We start from the raw sequence: 23,081 nt of genomic DNA, 5'->3' as shown, positions 1-23,081 counted from the left end.
AAGTGGGCCCTGCTCACACACAGACACACATTTATTATACCTGGAAGCTGACCAGTACCAGATTGGACCAATACAGACCAGTCTGATCTGTTGGCCAATAAGCAGCTTCACTGGAGCGTTGGGATTAAGGGCCTTGCTCAAGTGGTGGTAATGAGGGAGGGAGGGGTAAGCACTTCTTATTTATTCGTTTATTGTTGTTGTTGTTGTTGTTGTTGTTACTACTACTACGTTTTACGCTTTTATTTTCCTGACAAAATCGTATAACCCCCGGCCTCGCTCTGTCTATCTTCGTCTGGCTTGACGCAGCTCTCAGACAGGCCCAGCCCATTTTGATTACGCACCAAGAGGGGAGGGGGGGCCGCACCGATGTCCTCTCTGTTGCACTCAGCCAACCCCTGCTGTTGTAATGTAAAGCTGGTAGTAGACTAGTGTTTCGCTATTAGAAATGCGTTAAAAGACTTCGTTTGGCTACATTGGTGCCTCTAAACTGATATTTTCTGCTTCGGAGAGATTCCGCATCAAATTACGCATGGAACGGGTTTGGGGGGATTGGAGTAGAAATGCAGCGCCGCACTTCCAGCCCACAACAAGAACCATGCCCAGCTTACATTTCAAGCAAATCTATGATATCCTGTTTTATCCCCTACGACTCTGATATGAGTGAAATTTGCTCGGATACAGACGAGGACTAAACATAATATATTCACAGCCTGCGCTCTGAAGGACGCTGTTTCCACTGCAGACGTTTGTGTGCCGAAAAGCTCTTCATTTAGGATTTTTTTTGATGGAGCTGGAGAACATAGTAGCCAACACTGTACTGCTAAAAGCGAGAGAGGGTAAGTTTTCACATAAAGCACCTCTATGCAAATAGAAACTAGGCTTGGCTGTTTAACATTTTGCGCACAGTATGCAACAAAAGGTGGTAATAATGGCACAGGATGACGGCAGAGCCTCCTGCAGACTGTATGGCCCATTACAGCGTACAGCAGGTAAATTACAGATGCAACATTTAAGAAAGGCCCACACGTAGCCGTATGCAATGTTACAGGTAATATGTCTCATCGGACAACAATTATGTCTTCTTCTGCTGACTTTTTGTTTATCACATTTAACATTAACCCAGGCTCAGTGATATATTTTTCCTGCTATCGAAATTGACAGATCCTATGTGTTTTTAACCCAAATATAAGGAGGGGGGGGGGGGGGGGGGGGTTCAGCCTCCCACATCCGCTTTCGCTGTCTGTGCAGATGAATGCGCCCTTTCGCAACATTCTACATGCTGAGGCACATACTGAGGGAGGAGATGGCTTCTATCTACAGAGGCTATGAGCTATACGAGCTGGGTTGGCATTTGAACGGTGATCTGATGACGTGACTGATGTTGAAATCTCAGGTTGTCAGTGCAGAGATGTGTGAGACGTGCAGATGATGTTGGAGCCAGAAAGAGGATCACTGCATGATGATGATGATGATGATGTTTGGCTCCAGGCCTTCCTCCTGCCCTCAGCACGACCCTGGCTTCTGCACAGGGGGGCAAGCATGCACGTCACGACACTGTTAGATTTTAGGCTGCGCTTGATCTTTTAATGAATGTGCTGCTGTAAGGGTTACCATTCAATTGTATTGCAGGTTGTATACGGATCCTGAGTGGTTTGACTGCAGTCAAAAATGAAAACATCTCTTAATAACTGTCATGTAACTACTGTTTAAAGCAGGGGGCAATTTCATGGTCACAGGCCGCAAAACAAAGACATTAGGCGCAGAGACCGCTAGTTTGTAAGATTTTGTCCCAGGAATCTCCACAAGGGAAGATTTTTATTGTTAGTATTGATTAATAGCCTGTAACTGTAAACCCTGTATGTGCGAAGGTAACCTATGATTAGAATAGGCTAGTCACTCTTAGGAAATATATAGGGGATTAAATTGCAGTGCAATTTAATTATTTTTCACTAGGGACGGGACGATATATCGAAATTCAACATAATCGCAATACAAAAATGTGACGATGTGTATTGTGGGGCAGAGAAAAAAATGTGGCTCCATTTTATTCTGCTGTAGTAATCACAAATGAGATGCTTGCCCATCACAATTTCACAAGCTCTCTTGTAACTGAATGACCCGAGTCCTCGTGAGTCCCGAGTGGTGGCGCGTAGCTTGGTTAAACTCACTCCCCAGAGTTTAAAGGCCCGTTTGCCAGCTCCGCCAAGGCAGCTTAGTTCTCTTGGGATAAGTGGTTTGCGCATGCGCTTTGGAAGCGGGAGGTCAGCGGATCGAATCCCGCTCCACCCCTGGGCAAACTCTTAACATGGGTTGCTGCCAGTGTTGTCAGCACAATGCAGGTAACATATAGGTGCCATGACCCGGATGCCCAGTGGGTGTGGAGTGAGTTTAGGGGGGTGAGTGTAACCGAATGACTGTGAGTCCTCGAGTCGAGAGTCCCGAGTGGTAGCGAGTAGGTTGGTTAAACTCACTCCCCACTATAAAGGCTCGTTAACCACTTCCGCCTCTCTTGGCATAGTGGTTAGGTTAGCGTGTGCGCTTTGGAAGCGGGAGGTCGACGGATCAAATCCTGCTCCACCACTGGGCAAGCCCTTAACATGGGTTGCTGCCAGTGCTGTCAACACAACGCAGGTTACACTCTATCCAAATTGTATCATCTGGACTTTGACATGTTTTAATGAATGTTTACATTCTAGCAAGCCAGTGCCATTGCTAGAAAGATTTGTGACTCAGAAATAGACAAAATTCTACAGTCAGACTTTGTTGTCACCAAACTTTTATTTATTACATCTTATCGTGGTTGTATCAGATCGTATCGAGAGATGAGCATGTCGTCCCATCCCTCTTCCTCATTTTACATTTACTTTTATGGAAGCACAGGTTTAATACAGGAATGCTCTGGCGTCACACTCCTCTGGGAGCCTCTCCTCCAGTTCTTCAGAATAAGACGCGGTGAATGAGAAGGCTGTGTTCCCATGACACTGATATACACAACTTGCACGTGGTGTAATGTGGCCACAGTCTCTGTGGAATCGCAGTGACGCAGGAGAAGACGGTGTGCCTCTGGCATCACCACAGTTATCTCACAGCGATGACATACTTTAGGCACAGAGGCAGTCTCCACATAGGCAGTCTGCACAGAGGTGGTCTGCATAGAGGCAGTCTGCACAGACGCAGTCTGCATAGAGGCAGTCTCCACATAGGCAGTCTGCACAGTGGCAGTCTGCACAGAGGTGGTCTGCATAGAGGCAGTCTGCACAGATGTGGTCTGCATAGAGGCAGTCTGCACAGAGGTGGTCTGCACAGAGGCAGTCTGCACAGAGGTGGTCTGCACAGAGGTGGTCTGCATAGAAGCAGTCTGCACAGAGGCAGTCTGCACAGAGGTGGTCTACATAGAGGCAGTCTGCCCAGAGGTAGTCTGCATAGAGGCAGTCTGCATAGAAGCAGTCTGCACAGAGGCAGTCTGCACATGGCGGTCTGCATAGGGGCAGTCTGCATAGAGGCAGTCTGCACAGAGGCAGTCTGCATAGAGGCAATCTGAACAGATGCAGTCTACACAGAGGCAGTCTGCATAGAGGCAGTCTCCACAGAGGCAGTCTGCATAGAGGCAGTTTGCACAGAGGCAGTCTGCACAGAGGCAGTCTGCACAGAGGGCAATCAGAGTTTGGTGGGAATTAAAATGGAATAGTAAAGCAGTGCAGTAAACCCAGGAGCTGACTTGCTTAACAGGGAGGATGTGCTAGTCTAGTCTGCAGCTGAGACTTGGTGCTTTATGAAGCTAGAATAGGGCCGGGCGAATTAAGCGTCATGAATTAATAAGAGCAGTTAATGACCCTTGTCAGATTTTGCTTGTCCCATCTGCTCCAGTGGTGCTCCTCCAGTCTCTGTCCTGACTCTGGGGGGGGGGATATTACATTTTAATATCAAGAGATGAGGTGTGTCTTTGAGCGAGTAGCTGAAACACGGCTCTCAAGCCTGATCAGTGGATTTGACCCTGTAAAAAATGAAGTCGTGTGAGAATGGACTGTTGGAGTTGCAGAATTTGTTGGATTGTACTGTACAAGGTGACGTGTGTCACAGATTGTTATGAGAGCCCGTTTGTTGTCTCCCGCAAACCGTTTGAATCGTTGGAGGTCTCTGATCCCTGTGTTAGTTCAAGAGTGTGTTTCTGCAAATTCTCCCATCGCTCAGCCTGCATGCATGCCAGCATACAGTCTATGCCGCGGCTCACTCGGGGTCACATAGCAGTGACGGGGGAGAGAATGTGAATGGGAGCGAAGAAAGAGTGTTTATTCCTGTTTGTTTATATGAGAGCGTCTTGAGCCAGAGCTGAACTGAGAGGCATGCATCCCCCATCCAAACGCTCCCAGTACACACTCACAACAGGAAGGGCCAGTTTACACTGCAGCCTGTGCCTGTTTACGCCGCCGTCCTCACACTTCCCAAATCAGTAAAACAGCGCGAGCGCAGAAATAAAACAGCTATTTGATATCCCCCCGGCCAGAGTCCCAAACAGGCCAGGGCCTTGTGCCAGCCATTGGAAAATGCATCATTCATTCTCTCCTTCCTTTCGTCAACGACGGATCTGATAATATTGTTTTGTAACAGCCCACATTCTGCCATCTGTAGGGGGGGGGGTCATTACAGCATACTATAGCGATATTCTGTGTGGCAATATATCATATCACATTTTATTATCTAAATTGTCAAGTGCATTTACATTTATGACAGTGTTGGTCAGTCTGTCTGCTTGACAATCCCATTTTGCCGCAATAAAAATGATTGAAGTGAGATGAACAGACTGGAACCGTTAGCTTATTAGATCAAACAGATGTTGACAAAGATTTTCCTTTGGGAACACAATTTGCAGCTGAAAAAAGCGAATAAATCGTAATATATCGCAATATATCGCAATATCTTTTTAAATCACAGAATAATATTGTATCGTGACTTCAGTATCGTCGTGATCATATTTGTATCGTGTGGACTCCATCGTGATTCCACCCCTATAGCCATCTGCCATCGTCATTGATCACGCCAAGGGAAGGTAGACGTGGGAAAGCGCTCCTTGCGGATTAAGACCAGCCGATCCGGTTGACTCCCGCCGGCCCCCGGCCTTCCGCAGGAAATCCGAACAATTACGAGCGTATTGCAGCATCATGTTAAGTAGTCTTGACTGCTATTTCAAATAAAGCCAAACACTATCAGTTAGCTCGAGCCTGTGAGCCATTTAATCAAATTGATCGTTACATAACGGACTGAGTGGGCTATTGCCATCCGAGCCCCATCTTCCTGTGGAGTCGAGTCGCCCTCCGGTCTCCAGCGGAAGATACTGTATGGATGATGAGTATGCGGCGAAATGAAACACCCAATCTCCAGCATGCTCATCATCTGAGTATCATCTGACAGCTCCCATTAAGCATTATGTCAGAGCAGCAGCCCATTCTGATGCTTTAAGAGCTCTACTCTCTGTCTCCTCTTTGTCCCGCTGAGGAAATTGGGGGTCACAGCAGATACAAACAGTTCTGGTGGATTATTCGCGGGTCACGAGACACTCGTGGTTGTGATAGTGAGTGTGACCGCCCTTTTTTAATGCTACTGTAGTTTATTGACATAGGTAATTACATAGGTAAGCTTTTTAATGCTGCTGTAGTGTATTTACATAGGTAAGCTTTTTAATGCTACTGTAGTGTATTTACATAGGTAAGCTTTTTAATGCTACTGTAGTGTATTTACATAGGTAAGCTTTTTAATGCTACTGTAGTGTATTTACATAGGTACGCTTTTTAATGCTACTGTAGTGTACGTACATAGGTAAGCTTTTTAATGCTACTGTAGTTTATTTACATAGGTACGCTTTTTAATGCTACTGTAGTTTATTTACATAGGTAAGCTTTTGAATGCTACTGTAGTTTATTTACATAGGTAAGCTTTTTAATGCTGCTGTTGTGTATTTACATAGGTACGCTTTTTAATGCTACTGTAGTGTATTTACATAGGTAAGCTTTTTAATGCTACTGTAGTTTATTTACATAGGTAAGCTTTTTAATGCTACTGTAGTTTATTTACATAGGTACGCTTTTTAATGCTACTGTAGTGTATTTACATAGGTAAGCTTTTTAATGCTACTGTAGTTTATTTACATAGGTACGCTTTTTAATGCTACTGTAGTGTATTTACATAGGTAAGCTTTTTAATGCTACTGTAGTGTATTTACATAGGTAAGCTTTTTAGCTTTTTAATGCTACTGTAGTTTATTTACATAGGTACGCTTTTTAATGCTGATGTAGTGTATTTACATAGGTAAGCTTTTTAATGCTACTGTAGTTTATTTACATAGGTAAGCTTTTTAATGCTACTGTAGTTTATTTACATAGGTAAGCTTTTGAATGCTGCTGTAGTGTATTTACATAGGTAAGCTTTTTAATGCTACTGTAGTTTATTTACATCAGTAAGCTTTTTAATGCTGCTGTAGTGTATTTACATAGGTAAGCTTTTTAATGCTACTGTAGTGTATTTACATAGGTAAGCTTTTTAATGCTACTGTAGTTTATTTACATAGGTAAGCTTTTTAATGCTGCTGTAGTGTATTTACATACATAGGTAAGCTTTTTAATGCTACTGTAGTTTATTTACATAGGTAAGCTTTTTAATGCTACTGTAGTGTATTTACATAGGTAAGCTTTTTAATGCTGCTGTAGTGTATTTACATAGGTAAGCTTTTTAATGCTGCTGTAGTTTATTTACATAGGTAAGCTTTTTAATGCTACTGTAGTGTATTTACATAGGTAAGCTTTTTAATGCTACTGTAGTGTATTTACATAGGTAAGCTTTTTAATGCTGCTGTAGTTTATTTACATAGGTAAGCTTTTTAATGATGCTGTAGTTTATTTACATAGGTACGCTTTTTAATGCTACTGTAGTTTATTTACATAGGTAAGCTTTTTAATGCTACTGTAGTGTATTTACATAGGTACGCTTTTTAATGCTACTGTAGTTTATTTACATAGGTAAGCTTTTTAATGCTACTGTAGTTTATTTACATAGGTAAGCTTTTTAATGCTACTGTAGTGTATTTACATAGGTAAGCTTTGTAATGCTACTGTAGTTTATTTACATAGGTAAGCTTTTTAATGCTACTGTAGTTTATTTACATAGGTAAGCTTTTTAATGCTACTGTAGTGTATTTACATAGGTAAGCTTTTTAATGCTACTGTAGTTTATTTACATAGGTACGCTTTTTAATGCTACTGTAGTGTATTTACATAGGTAAGCTTTTTAATGCTACTGTAGTGTATTTACATAGGTAAGCTTTTTAGCTTTTTAATGCTACTGTAGTTTATTTACATAGGTACGCTTTTTAATGCTGATGTAGTGTATTTACATAGGTAAGCTTTTTAATGCTACTGTAGTTTATTTACATAGGTAAGCTTTTTAATGCTACTGTAGTTTATTTACATAGGTACGCTTTTTAATGCTACTGTAGTGTATTTACATAGGTAAGCTTTTTAATGCTACTGTAGTGTATTTACATAGGTAAGCTTTTTAGCTTTTTAATGCTACTGTAGTTTATTTACATAGGTACGCTTTTTAATGCTGATGTAGTGTATTTACATAGGTAAGCTTTTTAATGCTACTGTAGTTTATTTACATAGGTAAGCTTTTTAATGCTACTGTAGTTTATTTACATAGGTAAGCTTTTTAATGCTGCTGTAGTGTATTTACATAGGTAAGCTTTTTAATGCTACTGTAGTTTATTTACATCAGTAAGCTTTTTAATGCTGCTGTAGTGTATTTACATAGGTAAGCTTTTTAATGCTACTGTAGTGTATTTACATAGGTAAGCTTTTTAATGCTACTGTAGTTTATTTACATAGGTAAGCTTTTTAATGCTGCTGTAGTGTATTTACATACATAGGTAAGCTTTTTAATGCTACTGTAGTTTATTTACATAGGTAAGCTTTTTAATGCTACTGTAGTGTATTTACATAGGTAAGCTTTTTAATGCTGCTGTAGTGTATTTACATAGGTAAGCTTTTTAATGCTGCTGTAGTTTATTTACATAGGTAAGCTTTTTAATGCTACTGTAGTGTATTTACATAGGTAAGCTTTTTAATGCTACTGTAGTGTATTTACATAGGTAAGCTTTTTAATGCTGCTGTAGTTTATTTACATAGGTAAGCTTTTTAATGATGCTGTAGTTTATTTACATAGGTACGCTTTTTAATGCTACTGTAGTTTATTTACATAGGTAAGCTTTTTAATGCTACTGTAGTGTATTTACATAGGTACGCTTTTTAATGCTACTGTAGTTTATTTACATAGGTAAGCTTTTTAATGCTACTGTAGTTTATTTACATAGGTAAGCTTTTTAATGCTACTGTAGTGTATTTACATAGGTAAGCTTTGTAATGCTACTGTAGTTTATTTACATAGGTAAGCTTTTTAATGCTACTGTAGTTTATTTACATAGGTAAGCTTTTTAATGCTACTGTAGTGTATTTACATAGGTAAGCTTTTTAATGCTACTGTAGTTTATTTACATAGCTACGCTTTTTAATGCTACTGTAGTGTATTTACATAGGTAAGCTTTTTAATGCTACTGTAGTGTATTTACATAGGTAAGCTTTTTAGCTTTTTAATGCTACTGTAGTTTATTTACATAGGTACGCTTTTTAATGCTGATGTAGTGTATTTACATAGGTAAGCTTTTTAATGCTACTGTAGTTTATTTACATAGGTAAGCTTTTTAATGCTACTGTAGTTTATTTACATAGGTAAGCTTTTTAATGCTGCTGTAGTGTATTTACATAGGTAAGCTTTTTAATGCTACTGTAGTTTATTTACATCAGTAAGCTTTTTAATGCTGCTGTAGTGTATTTACATAGGTAAGCTTTTTAATGCTACTGTAGTGTATTTACATAGGTAAGCTTTTTAATGCTACTGTAGTTTATTTACATAGGTAAGCTTTTTAATGCTGCTGTAGTGTATTTACATACATAGGTAAGCTTTTTAATGCTACTGTAGTTTATTTACATAGGTAAGCTTTTTAATGCTACTGTAGTGTATTTACATAGGTAAGCTTTTTAATGCTGCTGTAGTGTATTTACATAGGTAAGCTTTTTAATGCTGCTGTAGTTTATTTACATAGGTAAGCTTTTTAATGCTACTGTAGTGTATTTACATAGGTAAGCTTTTTAATGCTACTGTAGTGTATTTACATAGGTAAGCTTTTTAATGCTGCTGTAGTTTATTTACATAGGTAAGCTTTTTAATGATGCTGTAGTTTATTTACATAGGTACGCTTTTTAATGCTACTGTAGTTTATTTACATAGGTAAGCTTTTTAATGCTACTGTAGTGTATTTACATAGGTACGCTTTTTAATGCTACTGTAGTTTATTTACATAGGTAAGCTTTTTAATGCTACTGTAGTTTATTTACATAGGTAAGCTTTTTAATGCTACTGTAGTGTATTTACATAGGTAAGCTTTGTAATGCTACTGTAGTTTATTTACATAGGTAAGCTTTTTAATGCTACTGTAGTTTATTTACATAGGTAAGCTTTTTAATGCTACTGTAGTTTATTTACATAGGTAAGCTTTTTAATGCTACTCTAGTTTATTTACATAGGTAAGCTTTTTAATGCTACTCTAGTTTATTTACATAGGTAAGCTGTGTGAGCAGTTCTAACGGTGAGCAGGCCAGTCTACTCTGAACAGCGGTTCTCAAAGTAAAGGTAAAGTCCCATTGATTGTCACACACCTGAGTGTGCGAAATTTGTTCTCCGCATTTGACCCATCCCCTGGGGGAGCGGTGAGCGGCAGCAGTGCCGCGCTCGGGAATCATATGGTGATCTAACCCTCCGATTCCATCCCTTTGACGCTGAGTGCCAAGCAGGGAGGCAAATGGGTCCCATTTTTATAGTCTTTGGTATGACTCGGCCGGGGATCGAACTCACAACCTCCCAGTCTCAGGGCGGACACTCAAACCACAAGGCCACTGAGCTGGTTAAGCTGGTAAAGTATGAATGGAATTATAGCTAAAATAAATTACCCCCCTTTTGGCTAGGGATCGCCTGGAACCTCCTCAAGGACCCCTGGGGGTCCCCGGACCCCCATTTGAGAACCACTAGGGGTCTTTGGGGGGGGGGGGGGGGGGTGTTCCAGGGGCTCCCCAGCAAAAAGGCGAATAATTTATTTTCACTATCATTCCAGCCATACAACGACAGAATGTACGACTATCTGGGTCATAGTTTTTCATACACTTCCTGTAATAAAACTAAATCTTATCTAAAAGCAAAAATCTTTCAAACAGAATGGGGGGGGGGGCGGACCATCGGACAAAATCTTATCCATTGTCTAATTTGTGTCCGTTTAGGGGTCCTTGACATGGAAAAAGTTTGAGAACTATAGATATAACACTAGGAGCAGAGCTGTATCTTCCTCAGCAACGTTTGGAGGCGTCTCTCCAGCATCATTTTCTGTACTGCTGTGGAGTGGAATATGTGTGTGTGTGCGTGTGTGTGTGCGTGTGTGTGTGTGTGTGTGTGTGTGCGAGCTTGTGTGTGTGACTGTGTGTGTGTGTGTGGTAGCATGGGAGTGGAGTGGTGGTGTGGGGGGCAGATGAATTCCTTCGTTTAAATGTAACCTGAGCTCAGCCACTCTGACGAGAGTAACATCCTGCAGTAGACCCTAAGCCTATGTGTGGGTGCGTGTGTGTGTGTGTGTGTGTGTGTGTGTGTGGGTGCGTGCATGTGTGTGTGTGTGTGCGCGTGTGTGTGTGTGTGTGTGTGTGCGTCTGCCTCTGCCTGCTTCCCCATTCACAACTCCCGCTGGCAGCCGTCGTAGAAACCGAGCCAGGCGAGCGAACGTCATCGGCTGTCTAACTGAATGAGAGTAGGGGGAAAACTGCACGGTTGGATCCAGATGCCTTTCTGCTAATAAATGCAGTAACAGAGCCGCGGTGCTGCCGCTTCCCGGCTTAGCATTTCTGATTGACGCCGTGTGTTTTGGATGTATTTACTCGAGCTGAATCAAAAGATTTCATCATCGCCATCTGTTGTAGAATTCAGTACCACAAGGCGCTTCACACAGCCACTGCATTAACACCACAGACACAGAGGTGGCTATCTGAGCATTAACACCACAGACACAGAGGTGGCTATCTGAGCATTAACACCACAGACACAGAGGTGGCTATCTGAGAGTGGTGTGCACTGAGTGCAGGTAGAATGACCTGAGGCCAAACAGGATCTACTCAGATTAGGAGTTGGTCAGTAAAGTGAGACATGATGGGAATATGGCCGCTGTGTTTGTTTTGTCCTTTGTTTCACCCTTGGCATTCCCACACACTAAGAATGTGGTTAAATGCGGTAATTCAATTGCGAGACGGACCTGTTGAAAGAATGATGCTAGGCTGGTATCCTTTTTAGAATGACATCATTTTTGGCTGTTTTCAAAGGCCGATTTCAGGAGTCTTTGTTGTTCATAAAGCAAGAAGTATGTGATCTTGTTCATCATCACCCCCACACACACACATACTATGAGTCAGAATCATTTGATACTATACTAGTAGTCAAAATCCAATTTTAATAATAGCTCAAATCTGGCATTTAAAAGTCTTTAGGGCTGCCTGCAACTACAGATTAATAATGACATATGCCATCACAATTTACCACAGGCCAAAGTGATCTGTTGAATTGTGTTTAGTCTGACCAGCAGCCAAAAAAAGCATTAGTATTATCTACCGTAGTATTAAGTATTAGTTTTATAATTGTATCAAATGGAGAAAAGCAAGCAAATCGGAGCATTTGTGAAGCTGTAAGCAGCAAATATTTTTATTTTTACGTGACAAAATGATTAATCAATCGTCAAAATTATAATAGATTACCTTTCCGTCGATTGACTGATTAATCGATTTTGATATAGTTTAGACTTCTTTAACTGATTAACAGATTAATCGACGAATACTAATACATTCAGGACTCATTTGTATGCTAAAACAATAAGAGAATCCAAAGGGAAAGTCTTGCATGATTAGTTCCAAAGTGTGGCAGAATTCAATCGGTTAAGATTCTCCTCAGTAGCACAATAGGAGTGCCTAGATTCAGATTACAACAAACAAACTGATGGGATTCGGCTGTTTGGAACCAATCCCATAATCTGTTTTTCTTCCCACTGGATTCCTCGAGGACATTTTGATTAGAGCAAACATCCCAAGCCAACAACTGATCTGAGATGACAGTAAGCTGCTGTGTGATATAAGATAACAGGCGTAAACTACTTCTCCCTACACTATAGGCCATTTATGTGGGCTCTCTCAACATGTGCAGCGCCTGGGAGCCTTTCTTGCTCTGTGTGTGTGTGTGTGTGTGTGTGTGGTGTGTGTGTGTGTGTGTGTGTGTGTGTGTGTGTGGTGTGTGTGTGTGTGTGTGTGTGTGTGTGTGTGTGTGTGTGTGTGTGTGTGTGTGTGTGTGTGTGTGTGTATGTCTGTGTGTGTGTGTGTGTGTGTGTGTGTGTGTCTGTGTGTGTGTGTGTGTGTGTGCGGCTTTATCATATGAAGCAAGTCTCAGCAAGCTGGGGGAGCTGCAGATGATATGAAGACTAAGCGTATGCTCTCCTAAAGAGGTGTGTGGGGCGTAGGCTGAAACGCACTTCATATCTACACCTCAAATCTACACCTCGACTGAACCTATCTAACTTAACCTATCTATTCTTACGCTGAATGGCGATACACAATATACATCTCAGTATTTTCTATGAAGCGGGCTAGATATGTGCAGTTGTTACAGTCAAAGCCACATGTGAGGTGTAGGGCTGGACAAAATGTATTGACAAAATCAAATATCACGATATTTTTTGACGAACTACCTCGATATTGATAATGCGAATTTGCGACAGTATATATTTTAGGGATGACTATTGGTGCTTGCGCAGAAATATTTACACAATGAGATTTTCTGATAAATAATCATCAGTAATGTGGATACAATGACCAAGGGGGTAAAGGCAAATAATAGAACAGCTAGAACAGTCTGTTAAGTTCAGACAATTACATCACTTTACTGTAATGCAGCCATTAAAACCAGGAAAAGACAACACTTGTGCCATATCACCATATTACGATATCCATAATCAAAGAAGATATCTTATCTAGTCTCATATCAATAGACGGTTTTCACCAGAGCGCAACCCCACAGCACTTCCTTTTTCTCAGCATTCGGCAAACTGCAGAAATATTCACTCGACATCATTACTTTTGTTTTCGCTGCTCAGCTGTATAGACGGTTTTCACGGAATGGTCAGTCCTGCACTTGAATGTTTTTTTTTCTTTTATGTCCATAGCAAACACAGCAACAGGAAGTGAGCGGGGGTTCAATTTAGAATGTTTTTGTTGTCAAGTTAAAACCGTCTATATCGATATAATATTGATATATCATCTAGACTAGCCCTGACACACGCACACAGAGACACAACACTGATTAATCTCCTGTCACCCGTGCAGTCCTGTCTGAGATGATGTACACTAGACTTTCTGTCTCCCGCCTAGTCTCTTCCCCTTTATCTCTCTCTCTCTCTCGCTCTCACTCTCTCACTCTCCATCACACACACTCACACAAGTGTAGAGTCTGGAGTGTTCCTCCCCCGGGACTCGTCTGAAAGGACTGAGCCATGACATAATGCTGTGTGGAGTTTTATTGGGGAGACAACTGGAGAGCATTAATGGAGGAGAGAGTAAAATGCAGGAGAGGAAAACAGCTCGTCTGGTTTCCTCTCCGGGTATTTCTGTTTGTTTGCCTGGAGACAGACGAGGAAAAGAGGGGATTAGCGAAGAAAGTCTCTTGCAAATAGCCGCGGGGCTCTTCATGGCCCGATCTCACACCTCATATTTAACAGTGTACTCACACATTATTCACATCCATTGTTAAAAGCAATATTTCTCTTTGGTTGAACTTTTTTTATTTTTTTTTACTTTCTTGCATGCAAGCCTCCGTACAAGTTCGGCCACCTTCCAACTAGCTACCTACTAACTACCGGCAGTCAGGCTTTTCCCATTTGCTCTCAATAACATTCCTGCAAACTGAAGAAATTTCTGCTTGAGAAGTTAGAACCACGACACAAAATTAAATTATATCATATTAATAAGTGCACGGCCAAATCAGGGACCTGCCTCTTTAGTTGACGACATAACCAGCCAATCAGTGACGCCGCTGGCAAAAGAGCATGAGCAATGAGCAGTAACGTTAACATTATTAGGGTAAACACAGCCATAAGTGCAGTTATCTATACATTTGTGGGCAATGTGTCTGTTCTCCGTTTACATTTTTGTGCCGGCCACAGCTATGCCGTTTTACGTGCGATCGGGCTGAAACTTTCAGGGGGTGTAAAGAGCACCCGTGCGGGTGACCTGACCGAGCCAGATTTTTTAATTAGGGCAGATGAATTGCCCTAAGGCTGATTGCCCTATGGCTGAGGCTATAGTTCATTGATGATGTCATCAGTGATGTCATAGAGCAGGCGAGGCTGCGACGCGCAGTGGTCATCAGTGATGTCATAAGAGCAGGTGAGCCCGCTGGGCGGGCGAGGGAGCAAGTGAGCCAGCACAGCGGTCGAGCTGCGTATGCAAGCCGCAGGGCCAGCTCGGCGAGCAACAGGTCGGGCGAGTCCGCACAGCTGCCGAGCTAGCGCTGTGCGGGCCTAGGAATCGGGCACGCATAGCGCGCTAGATGACTAGTTGCAGAAATAGACCCAATAACACAAATAAAAAGAGTATGCAGCAGTTTCTGGTCATAAAAGCCATCTTTAGCGTTCTTCTGAGTGGATTTGGATTGCATTTGGTGGACGGCTTGGAGCCCAGACTGATACGGAGCGTGAAACAGGATGTGAGGTCATGTTATCAGGATGGTTTTGAGCAGGCTAATGGGAAAGTAAAGTACATCACTTCTTTCATCCCATTATAACTCCTGGAATGCATTGAACATGACAAAGTGATGATGCAGACCTCTAGGCTAACAATGTGCTTTAGGGCAGACAGTTGAAAGATGTGTGTGTTCTCCATGCTGCCATACCTCTTTAATGGAACACGTCATCCCATGAATATTTCATGTTCATTAATTGGGGAATAATCAATACAGTACTATGCGCTGTAGCCCACTCCCTAATGTCATCTGCACTTGTTCAACACACAACACACTTTCAACACATCCATGCAAACACATCTGCACACATACAGTACACAGTGTCTCTGTGTGTGTGTGTGTGTGTGTGTGTGTGTGTGTGTGGGTGTGTGTGTGTGTGTGTGTGTGTCTCTCTCTCTCTCTCACACACACGCACGCGCGCACACACACACGCACACACGCACGCACGCACGCACGCACGCACGCACGCACGCACGCACGCACACACACACACACACACACACACACACACACACTGAAGCCATGACTGAAAAGAGTGTCAGGCGGGTAGTGTCCTGTATCTTTGATGATGATGCCATAATAAGAGATCAAGGACAAAAGAACATGGAATGTCAAAATAGGTGTGTGTGTGTGTGTGTGTGTGTGTGAGAGAGAGAGAGAGAGAGAGGAAACGGAGAACAGCTGGAGAGGAAAGGGACAGCCTGAGAAGGGCAATGTAATCACTTTAACCCTATTTCCGGGATGTGTGCGTGCGCGCGCGCGCGTGGATCAGTACATTCCATCGGTTTAATAAGTTGGATCAACTTGTGCTGCTTTCTTTGGATACACCTTCCTGGACTTGGGACCGGTTTTTTTCCACCGTCCCACTGTTGTTGTTTCAATACGTTTCTCCCAGAAATAAAACTGTCCCGAACGGGGGAGTTAGGATTCAATGACCATAACGCTTACTCTGTCAAAACATTTATGGAGAGGTGAACAAACAAACTTCCTATTATGGCCGTATAGCTGCATGTGGACTCTGCTCTGTCCTCCTTTATAGCTTTATGGATGAGCAAACAGCGAGTATTACCCGTCCGGGCCGGCGCTCCCTGGGTGGCGTGGGTGCTTTGATCGGGACAGCCCGGCGGCTTATGTAACTTCAGCCTATTGAATGTGCGAGCTGGGACCAGCGCGTCTTTTTTTTCTCTTCACATTCCATATTTGGTACATTTATAGAACAGGAAGCTCGTGGCACCTGACTCTTCCCAGACAGGATATGTACCCTCCGCTTCTGCCCGCCTCTGTGACACTTCTGCACCAGTGCATGCACGCTATTGTGTCAAGTCTTTCTGCCTGTCTCTCTTAACCACTTGGTCGCTCATTCAATCTCTCTCTCTCTCTCTCTCTCTCTCACACACACACACACACACACTAGGGCTGTCAATCTCCCTCTATAATCAAATTCGAATTTCAGTGCTTTATACATTTTAATATTCGAATTATATTCGAATATTTTAATTAATTTTTAATTGAATAAAAAAAAAAAAAAAAAAATGTTTTTTTGGATAAAATAATTGATAATAAAAAAAGACACAGCCTTTGTTTGAGCTCCTTATCAATAAACAAATAAGTAAACTTTGCCAAAACAACAATGAGCCATGAACAAAAAAAAATCAGTCACGTATTGCACTTAAGAGCTACATGTTTACATTCAGTATAGCAGCTTCAACAGTCAACTTCAGTTAACAATGAATGAACATACATTTTAAGAGCTACAGGTAGGTTTACATCAGTATAGCAGCTTCAACAGTCAACTTCAGTTAACACTCTTTTCTTCAAGTATGTTGTCAGAACTTGTCACTGTTCTAGTGTTCTAAAAAAAAAAAAAAAAAATTAAAAAATTAAAAAATTAAATATTCGTTTTTAAAAAATAATAATAATCGAATTTCGTTCATAATTATTAAATTCGAATAATATTCGAATATCAAAATTCGTTTCAACAGCCCTAACACACACACACACACGCATACAGTTACTCCAGAGACAACTGTCACAGCCCATCAGCTGTGTGAGGTCACCAGGACCGGTCTGACCACCTCTGTTTGTGTTAACACAGGGCTCCTGCCCTTGGGCACCGCTGCTATATATATAACACCAATGTTTACAAGGAGACACCATGCACATATAAGAGGAGGAAACCAGTCGCATACGTGTGCTTTCTCTCCATCCTCTAGCTATGGGCCACGTGTCACACGCGCTGGATTTACAGTGAAATATTGTGTTTGAAATATGCACCTTCAACAGGAGGAGCATCTCATTTTCAGGCTAAATATAGTGTAGGTGCGTTGGTAGCCGGGGCTAAAAGGTTCATATATCATGTCAGTTGAAAGTAATGCCGCTGAACGGCAGTTGAATGAACTGAAAGTGCGTCGGAGGAGCCGAGCTGGGTGTCAACAATATGCCTGTATACATAATAGACATTGAAAACAGAGATGTCATTGTCCACACAGCAGCAGCAGCAGCAGCACACTCGCTGTGTTTCAATGGGGACACAGCTGTGCACCAGCGCCGGCGCCGCCGATAACATCTCTCTTTTTATTGTCTACGACTGATTTGGACTTTATGACCCCCCATTAAGTGGTCTAACATGTGACCCCCGCGGCGGGCCCGAAAAGAATGGGCCGGTGTTGCCAGGTAGAGGGGCCCGTACGTCAGCCCTGTTTGCTCTGAGCACGTAAGCAGATGTTACAGGCAGGACCGTCCCGTTTGGATCAGGATAATGAGAAATCCATGGGGCGGGAGGGGCGGCTTCAGGCTGGTCATGAGGCTGCTGCTGACATGACATCATCCTGGAACAGGGCAACAAAGAGCGTCTTCCTCCCATAGTCCTCCCCTTCTGCTCAGGTCGGCCCAGTGTTTCCTGTGGCACAAAGACCACATACACACACACACACAGACACACGCGCGCGCGCGCACGCACGCGCACACACACACACACACACACACACACACGTGCATACAGTGTGCGTTTCTTTTTCTAAAGTTGGTTAACCTTTGATTCTGACACTCACCCCAAACTTAAGAGCCAAGCCAACCACATAGATAGACCATATAATCATATGAAGCTACCGTGACGTCACCCATCGGTTTTTGGACTGCCATTTTGAACCCTAGCTAGAGGTTGGGCTTTTTCACCATCACCATCTTGGTTATTTGGAGCCAGACGTGAGGTGAAGGTCTATTTTATATCGTATCGTCTATTTGACTCTAAATGGGACCATCATTGACTAAATGAACATCACGTCGTGTTGAAGAAGACTTGAACCTGGCGATTGAGACCATAAACTCATTAGGAAAAGTGTTTACTGGGGCCATAAATCAAGTGAGTCATTTTCCCCACTCACTAATCAGGTTGAAGTTACTTCCGCATTGGCTTCACAAACGGAGCTACGAACTAGCCCCCCCTTGGAGCCAACCGTAAAATATGGCCTTTTCAAACGTGAGGATAACCACTATTCAGTAACTGGTTCTTACAAACTAAGATAAACCCACTTAAAAAAAAAAAAATCATATTTCAGGGTATACATACATCATATAAAATTGTATCAAACTAATGCCAGTTACATGAGGATAGGGTGTTTAAAACTTTATTTTCATCGCACACTTTTCTCAAAATATAATTGATTTTTGTTTATGTTGATGGTTGTCTTGTGATCACCATCTGGTACGTACGCACACACACACACACACACACACACACACACACACACACACAGATGACCTACTGTACTGCACAAGCCACACAAAGGCACAAAGTGGGAAAGTTGCGATGTATTTCCGAGCAACTCCCTCCGATCTTTGTTCTGTTGAGAGATAGAAATCTAGGATGCCCTGCTGATCTCTCTCGGGGGAAACGTTCATCGCTTGAGAGTCACGGCGCGCAGGGCCTTCAGAAACAGGAAGAGGATGTTTTGAGTACCTATTCCAGCTGACTTATTTGCTTGATTATTTGTGCGTTGAATTATTTACCTCTGCAGTTTTGCATGCGCAGGAAAAAAGAGCAGTTCTTCCATAGGAGCTGCATGCAGCCTTACCTGCAGGCCACATGCAAATACTTTCCAAGGAATACACAGGCAGACATTGTGAGAGAGAAGGAAGAGCCAGGCCTCACAGGACAATAGCATTTGCATCCTAGACTGCAGCCGCCCGTGCTGATTTGCTTCACCTTGTCGGCATTAAGCTTGCCAGTGTCCATGAGTCAACAGCCAGGGACGCCTTTTAACACCTCAGGCAAAGCAGGTGACGTGCCGACGGACCATAGTGAGGTCATCAGGTGTATGTGAAGTGAACCAGGACGAAAGGTTAGGCCGGTACGGGACGGGATGAGCACGAGCAGTGGCAGAAATCAAACAAATATTTAAATTTTTATTCATGGTGGAGGTGCGTATACAGAATAACTCATTCTCACGGTTCTTTTCTGCCAGCACAGGATGTGGTTTAGATAGTTGTGTGTGTGTGTGTGTGTGTGTGTGTGTGTGTGTGTGTGTGTGTGTGTGTGTGTGTGTGTGTGTGTGTGTGTGTGTGTGTGTGTGTATATCTGTGTGTATGAGTGTGTGAGTTATGAACCGGTAAACGGCTGTACTGTAAATTATTTTTCTCCCATTTTCTCCCCAATTGTACTTGGCCAATTCCCCCTGCTGTCCCGGTCGTTGCTCCACCCCCTCTACCGATCTGGGGAGAGTTGTAGCCTATACTAGCACATGCTTTCCTCCGATACATGTGCAGCTGCCTCTTTTCACCTGACAGCGAGCCGTTTCACCGGCAGGATGTAGCACGGGGGAGGATCACGCTCTTCCCCCCAGTTCCCCTCCCCCAGAACAGCCCTCCCCCCCGACCGACCAGAGGAGGCGCTAGTGCAGTGACCAGGACACATACCCTTAATCCGGCTTCCCACCCGCATGGCCAGTTGTGCCTGTATGGAGGACGCCCACCCAAGCCAGAGGTAACACAGGCGCTTGAACCTGTGGCGCTCGTGTTTGGTAGGCAGGGAATCTACCGCTGCACTACCCAGACGCTCCCGAATCCTGCAAATTGTCGACAACTTATAAATATAACCTCCTCACAGTGAAGTAGGGTTCGTTTTTGAATGTGAGGCTGGACGGGCCTGCAGGTGTGCCTGAGTCAGTTGAACTAAGCATGAAGACGTTACTAGAGAGAGGTCACAGTGGAACCCTAGACCTAGACACACACACACACACACACACACACACAGATGATTGGGATGCCGGTAACCCCCTGGTGTCGCGCCAGGCAGATGTCGTTTCCTCTCTGACCTTTTTTTGCTTCACTCGACATGCCTTGATGATGTCAGAGCTGCTGCGCAGACATGCCTTGATGATGTCAGAGCTGCTAAGCAGACATGCCTTGATGATGTCAGAGCTGCTGCGCAGACATGCCTTGGTGATGTCAGAGCTGCTAAGCAGACATGCCTTGGTGATGTCAGAGCTGCTAAGCAGACATGCCTTGGTGATGTCAGAGCTGCTAAGCAGACATGCCTTGGTGATGTCAGAGCTGCTGAGCAGACATCCCTTGATGTCAGAGCTGCTAAGCAGACATGCCTTGATGTCAGAGCTGCTACGCAGACATGCCTTGATGTCAGAGCTGCTGAGCAGACATGCCTTGATGTCAGAGCTGCTAAGCAGACATGCCTTGACGATGTCAGAGCTGCTACGCAGACATGCCTTGATGATGTCAGAGCTGCTAAGCAGACATGCCTTGATGATGTCAGAACTGCTACGCAGACATGCCTTGATGATGTCAGAGCTGCTAATCAGACATGCCTTGATGATGTCAGAGCTGCTAAGCAGACATGCCTTGATGATGTCAGAGCTGCTAAGCAGACATGCCTTGGTGATGTCAGAGCTGCTGAGCAGACATGCCTTGATGATGTCAGAGCTGCTAAGCAGACATGCCTTGATGATGTCAGAACTGCTACGCAGACATGCCTTGGTGATGTCAGAGCTGCTGAGCAGACATGCCTTGATGATGTCAGAGCTGCTGAGCAGACATGCCTTGATGATGTCAGAGCTGCTAAGCAGACATGCCTTGATGATGTCAGAGCTGCTAAGCAGACATGCCTTGATGATGTCAGAGCTGCTAAACAGACATGCCTTGATGATGTCAGAGCTGCTAAGCAGAAACATAAATAAAGGGCGGCGACCACACTGCGCGCATGGAACAAATTAGACTGACAAGTTCCTCTGTGCAACGCGCTCGCGCTGCACAGCATATTTCTGCTGGTGTGTAAGTGAGAGGGAAAGTGATCGACTGCGAGAAGGGAGAGGCGGAGCTGTTTGACGGAGAAGAAAATAAACGAGAGAGCGAGGACGAGAGGGTTTATGTAAGACATTTACGACTATTATTCATACTTCTGATGGCCCAGTTTTGTTAAACACGGTCACCGACCTGCACACAAAACGCGCCAAAGGAGGTTTTATCCCAGGATTGGAATTCTCAGCGTTTCCGTTAGTTTCACATTTACCATACTTTTTGCATATTTCCACCCAACGCTAATGTATGCTGTGACACACTGCAGTGCCCGAATCATAGCAGACAATGCGAGGTCTGGGTCACTTAGCAGATAGAGCCGACTGCCACCAACACAACACACATTCACCACCAACACAACACACATTCACCCTCATTGGAATTGAATGGGGTCGTTATTTTGCAAAAGGTCCAGACAACAGAGACGTCCAAAGACACTCCGACAGGACAGGAAATTACTTTGTTTCATCCAGATGGATGAGTCCGTTATGAGGCCATGAATAATGTATGCCTACATTTTGTGTGTGTGGGAGTGGGTGTGTGTGTGTGTGTGTGTGTGTGTGTGTGTGTGTGTGTGTGTGTGTGTGTGTGTGTGTGTGTGTGTGTGTGTGTGTGTGTGTGTGTGTGTGTGTGTGTGTGTGTGTGTGTGTGTGTGTGTGTGTGTGTGTGTGTGTGTGTGTGTGTGTGTGTGTGTGGGAGTGGGTGTGTGGGTGGGTGTGTCGGCATGTGGATGTTCAGGTCTTTACAGCCAGCAGGCCTCTGCCATAGCGTTGCTTCCTGGAATAAATCCCAATGCCGTTCGTTTGTTACAGCTGGACAGTTAACCATGCCGGCAGGCTTCTGGTGGAGATTGCCAAGCAGTTTGGATGATCTTCATCTCTATTGACTCCCTCCAACACCCCACACCCCTACCTTTATCTCACTCTCACACGCACGCACGCACACAGGCACGCACGCACACACCCGCGTGCGCGCACGCACGCACACACACACACACACACACACACACACACACACACTTTATTTTATTCACCATGATAGATATGGCACATGTTCCGAGGCAGGTCGTTAGGCGGGGCAGCCTAATTGAATGCAGTGTTTAATCACGGCGCAGAACACCCACCGCGTCTATAGGGACGTTCCGTTTATTGTGCCTGTGTAAAAGCTGTAAAAAAAACCTGCGACCTTAACCGACCGCAAAGTGGGAGATTGATTGGCTGGGAGCGGAAAAATGAGCTCAGCCATTGGCTGGCATGCAGCGGCGAAAGTGGCGATGATTCAGTGGTGACGATGACACAGAAAGTCCTCAGCACAGGGTCAGAGATGAAAAGAGGGAGGCAGGGTGGAGAGGACGCAAAGAAGTAGAGCAAGGTGACGGTGGCGAGGGAGAGTTACGTAAAGCAGAGAGGGTGAGACGAACAGAGAGATCATGGAAAATGTAAGAAAATAAAACAAGGAAACAGGACACAGAAAGAAAGAAGGAAACAGAAAGAAAGAAAGAAAGAAAGAAAGAAAGAGGAACTACAGTATTTGTGGTTGTGTGAACATTGTGTACAAGTTGAATGGCTGGGTGGAGGACACAATAATATGACATGGAGTTGACCCCACAGGAAATCTATGCCATTTGGTGGACGGCTGGACGCTTTTATCCAAAGCGCATTCATTTTTTTGCTTGGGTGGCCCCAGTGGGAACTGGCCTTCCCTGCTCTGCTCACTGGACTCCTGTGCTTTTTGGCACAAGTCATGTTTTCGTTAATAGAGATCAAAATAGGCTATTGGACCGCACAACAGAGTGCACTAACCCACAAAGGTTTTGTTCTGTGGAGCATAATTATAAATATTAGGCCGTTTTCAGA

General features: G+C 43.6%; 1 protein-coding gene across 1 annotated transcript in view; it reads left to right on the top strand.

Annotated features, from left to right (window-relative positions):
• The first annotated feature begins 557 nt into the window (after nt 1–557).
• LOC310783904 (G protein-coupled receptor kinase 5-like) overlaps nt 558–23,081 on the top strand; it is a 45,717-nt gene continuing 23,193 nt past the window's right edge. Inside the window, exon 1 of the mRNA XM_083644820.1 lies at nt 558–836. Coding sequence (XP_083500946.1) covers nt 785–836 — 52 coding nt within the window. The 5' untranslated portion in view covers nt 558–784. The remainder of the gene's footprint in view (nt 837–23,081) is intronic.

The sequence above is a fragment of the Poromitra crassiceps genome (assembly GCF_964638095.1).
Source record: "Poromitra crassiceps genome assembly, chromosome: 10".
Lineage (NCBI taxonomy): Eukaryota > Metazoa > Chordata > Actinopteri > Beryciformes > Melamphaidae > Poromitra > Poromitra crassiceps.
This window is presented reverse-complemented; position numbering and strand designations above follow the sequence as displayed.